General features: G+C 40.1%; 1 protein-coding gene across 1 annotated transcript; it reads left to right on the top strand.

Annotated features, from left to right (window-relative positions):
- The first annotated feature begins 3,004 nt into the window (after positions 1 to 3,004).
- LOC140117085 (probable G-protein coupled receptor 139) lies at positions 3,005 to 3,871 on the top strand. Its single transcript, XM_072133518.1, has one exon. The coding sequence runs from the start codon at positions 3,005 to 3,007 to the stop codon at positions 3,869 to 3,871; it is 867 nt and encodes a 288-aa protein (XP_071989619.1).
- The last annotated feature ends 302 nt before the right edge of the window (positions 3,872 to 4,173 follow it).

Genomic DNA, 4,173 nt, shown 5'->3' on the forward strand with positions numbered 1-4,173 from the left:
TGTTTGGCCAAGCTTCCCTGTGCAGAGCCTTGGTCCCCTTGAAAAATGCTCGAGTCTCCCATTGACTTCAATGGGGCTCGTTATTCGAGACGAGCACTCGAGCATCGGGAAAAGTTCGTCTCGAATAACGAGTACCCGAGCATTTTAGTGCTCGCTCATCTCTAGTCGCGACACCATTGTTTACATTGCTTTACATTTTTGACAAATCCGGGAATATGAGAAATAGGACCAACACTAATCCAGTGAATAATATCTAGGTCAATGCATGTAAGACTAACTAACTGTAGGAACAAGTATAAAGAAGCATGCCATTTAATACTTTATAAGATAATTACACCACAACACAAAAACAGAATAAAAACATTCAAGTCTGGTCATTTTTGACAAATCCTACATTGTCTGCCAAATACATGCAGTGATATATTTAGGAGTGTTCTGCAGCTTTGTCAAGGTGGAGGGAATTATTGACTGTTCCAAATATAATTTAAATTTGGCACAAAGCCTTCTGGTTCCTTCAAAATAGCTACAAATTAAGAGCAAACAAGAAGGGTGAGATGAGGCAAAATAAAACATAACTTTTTAATTATGCATTTTATTAAAATATACCAGACCTAGACCACATTCCATCTCTAAACACCATCCAGATGGGAAAATAATTAAATGAATACAGTACACAATGCACAGCAGGGAAGATCAACAATGAAATGTAATAAAAATGGAAAGATCTCACCCATAAGGAGGAAGCAGGAACTGAGGTGGTGTGCAGGAATACAGAGATAATGTTGCCACAGGATGTCCCAGACCAGGAGTAGATGAAGGCACTGCATCCCAGTCTCCCTGTAACTGCTCTGTCCCTGCTCCCCAGAATAGCTCCCGTCCTGACTAGGAGAGTCCCAAGGGGTTCCTATAACTATGGAATCCCTAGGTCTGTCGATACATGCCTTCCCAATGTGTTTCATGAAAATGGGATGAGGTCAGTCCTCTTGACAAAGATTACCAAGTTATGCTGGTACTACATTAAATAGAAGACTAGATTCACCAGAAACACTGTCTACACAATGCGGGTGGATTTATCACATGCTGGCACACCATATTCCCCCCTAACCCACTTCTTCCTTCCTGGATACATCAAGAGACGTTGACCCTCAAATACATCTGGCGGGAGGCTGCGCTATAATCAGTTTTATCAAGGGTTCGACCAGGGAAGGAATTTATATAGGGGGGAGATAATTGCAATTCCTGTGTTTTCCACCACTCCCACTTTTGCATTCAGGAGAAGGCATTTACACTAAAACTAGTAGTCCCCTGTTATAGCCTTAAGAAATGCATTTGGCACCAGGGTTGTATTTATATGGATTTTTCATTACTGTTCTTTGCTTGTAATTTCCAACACTTTTAATCAAGCAGCTTACGTTCACCTCCCATCTGGCTGAACCTTCCCTCAGTGACACCACATTTGGCATATACTGCCATACCTCCATATACTGAACACTATGGGGCACATTTACTTACCTGTCCGAGTCGCAATCTCCAAGGTGCGTTCCCCGACGATCCTGCACTGTGCCGCGATCCACGTAGAACCTGCGCCCAAAATAATCTGCATGTGTCACTCCCCACTCAGGTCCAACAGAGTTCACCTTCTTCCCGGTGCATGTAAGTGCTTGTCTTGCGACACAAATTTGAATGTTAAATCTCGTGCTTAGTCCAAATCCGTCGGATCGTTCGACCCCCGATTTCTGTCTCATGAAAGCCGACGCAGATGCGCCAAAATCCAATCGCATGCGCCAAAAAAACATTCTGAAAGCAGCGCACATCGGAAATCGACAGATATTCTGACGATAGTGTGGTCCGCGGACCCTTAGTTAATGAGCCCCTTTATGCTATAGGTAAAACATGGTCACCTAGATTGCTGGATTTCTTATTCTGATATTTTTTAAAACTGGCAGCTACTTGATTTTTCTGCTGCATTCAGAAGTTAAATTGTCTCTGACAATGAAAAATATAAAGACACAGCACTTCTACATCTGTATCTAGTTCACTTAACCTGTAAAAGTGGTCATCTGTTCCTGAAAAGTGAGAATTTCCACTAATCTACCTGTCCCGGTCCTGTCCAATGATAGGTAATCATTAACTGACTTTTTATTGTTTTTGTGTTTACTTGAGTATATTAAATACTGCTATTTGATTAAATTTGAGATAAGAAGGCCAATATACTAAAAGGTACTATACATTGCAACAGCAGAACATTAAAAAGACCTGGCAGACATTTAGTTCCAGTCTCTGATGTCTTTTAGGCTGCACCATGAAGGATGAGCACTGGATGATCACATTACAGAAGGTGTTTTATCCATTTTTGGCCATTATTGGGATCCCGTGTAAGTATTTATTGTTTTGTGTTTTCCCAAACTCAAAGAGAACCTATCAGGTCGATTTGGGACCCTAAATCAACTAAACTGTATATCTGATTTGCGTGGAATCAGTTAAAAAGAAATACATTTGTATTCACATCTGCCGTACCTTTGCTGGCAACTCGTCTTGCGGTGTGGCACATGAAGCTAGGATAATATCCCGGCTTAATTGCACATGTACTACAGCTGCGGTGCTTGCGCAGTGAAGCCGGGGTGCACTTTGCCTGCTTCACTTTATGCGACTATGTAGAGGGCAATTTGGGACACTAAACCACTGGACCATTAGGACCTGTGGGTGGTTTAGTGTCTCAAATCGCCCTGACAGGTCCTCTTTAATAATTTAAGGTTTTCTGATATCTCTTTTCCAAAAGATGAAGTCTTCTTTTGGATTTCTGCTTTAACAACATTGATATATGCATTAGAACTTTACATTTTTCCATTTCCAAATTATGGATAGATTATTTTTTGATAAAATGTTGATAAATTTTTAATGGCACTCATTTTGAAAACTGTTATATTTTACAGCAAACCTATTAACCTTCTTCATTTTTTTGAGAAGAAACTGTGGACTTTCACCCTCTTGTCGCTGTTACATGATGGCAATGGCCGTGGTGGATACAATGGTCCTCATCCAGATTGTCATCCTTGAGATAATCCTTAAATACTACACTTTAGAACCTTTCTGGAGTCGAGAACCATGGTGTATGATCCGGGATGTGTTAAGTTATGGCGTTTATAACACTTCTGTCTGGCTGGTTGTCTGCTTTACCATTGAACGATTTGTTGCAATCCGAGCTGTCTGTGTCAAACCCAAGATGTGTACAAGAAGATACACCCTCTACCAAATAATGGCTGTCTTTTTCTGTAGTCATCTGCTATCTATTCCATATTTTTGGTCAAATGAGTCAAAGCCACTGAATGAGACGAAAGGATTTATATGTGTTTACAATGTTCGGTTGGAAAAGCACTATGTGGATGGCTTGGTATGGTTTCAGTATACTTTTGTATACGTCATACCGTTCATTATCATTTTTACTCTAAATGGTTTAATTCTAAAGCAGATCTGCCAAAGCAACAAAGTACACAATGCCATGCAGCCAAACCGCAAGAGTTTCTCAGCATTTGTTATGGTGAAGAAGCAGCGGCTGAAGTCAATGGTGCTGTTAGTGACTGTCTCCATGACTTTTTCATATCTGTGCACCACACGATTTGTTACCCAAATACTTATCAAAACGATGCACTATGAAATAGACAGAGGGGATTATAACAAAAGCATTAACATAGTTGCAGATATTGGCACCATGCTTGACCTTAGCAACACTGCAGTCAACATGTATCTTTATGCTTGTACACAGTCAAGATTTCGAAAGGAGATTATACAGCTAGCAAAAACATTAATAATCCCTTGCAAACATGAGAGATTGCAGACAAATATTCCTGTCATATCTCACATACTGTCCTAAAACTAAATAGTCTCAAAGCAGTCTTAGAGTATACAGGCGGTCCCCTACTTAAGAACTCCCAACTAGTTACAAATGGACCACTGGATATTGGTAATTTACTGTACTTTTGCCTTAGGCTACAATAAACAGCTATAATAGTTATCAAAGGTGTCTGTAATTAAGCATTATAGTTTATCCTGGTTCTTTTGACAGTATTTATTTGTCTATATGGGGTCGGATCTCTATTACACCCGACAACATAAGGAGTGTGACCAGGATATTGATATATGATCTTATTTAAGGTATTCCAACGGGCTTTATAT

The sequence above is a fragment of the Engystomops pustulosus genome, chromosome 2 (genome assembly GCF_040894005.1).
Source record: "Engystomops pustulosus chromosome 2, aEngPut4.maternal, whole genome shotgun sequence".
NCBI classification, from domain to species: domain Eukaryota; kingdom Metazoa; phylum Chordata; class Amphibia; order Anura; family Leptodactylidae; genus Engystomops; species Engystomops pustulosus.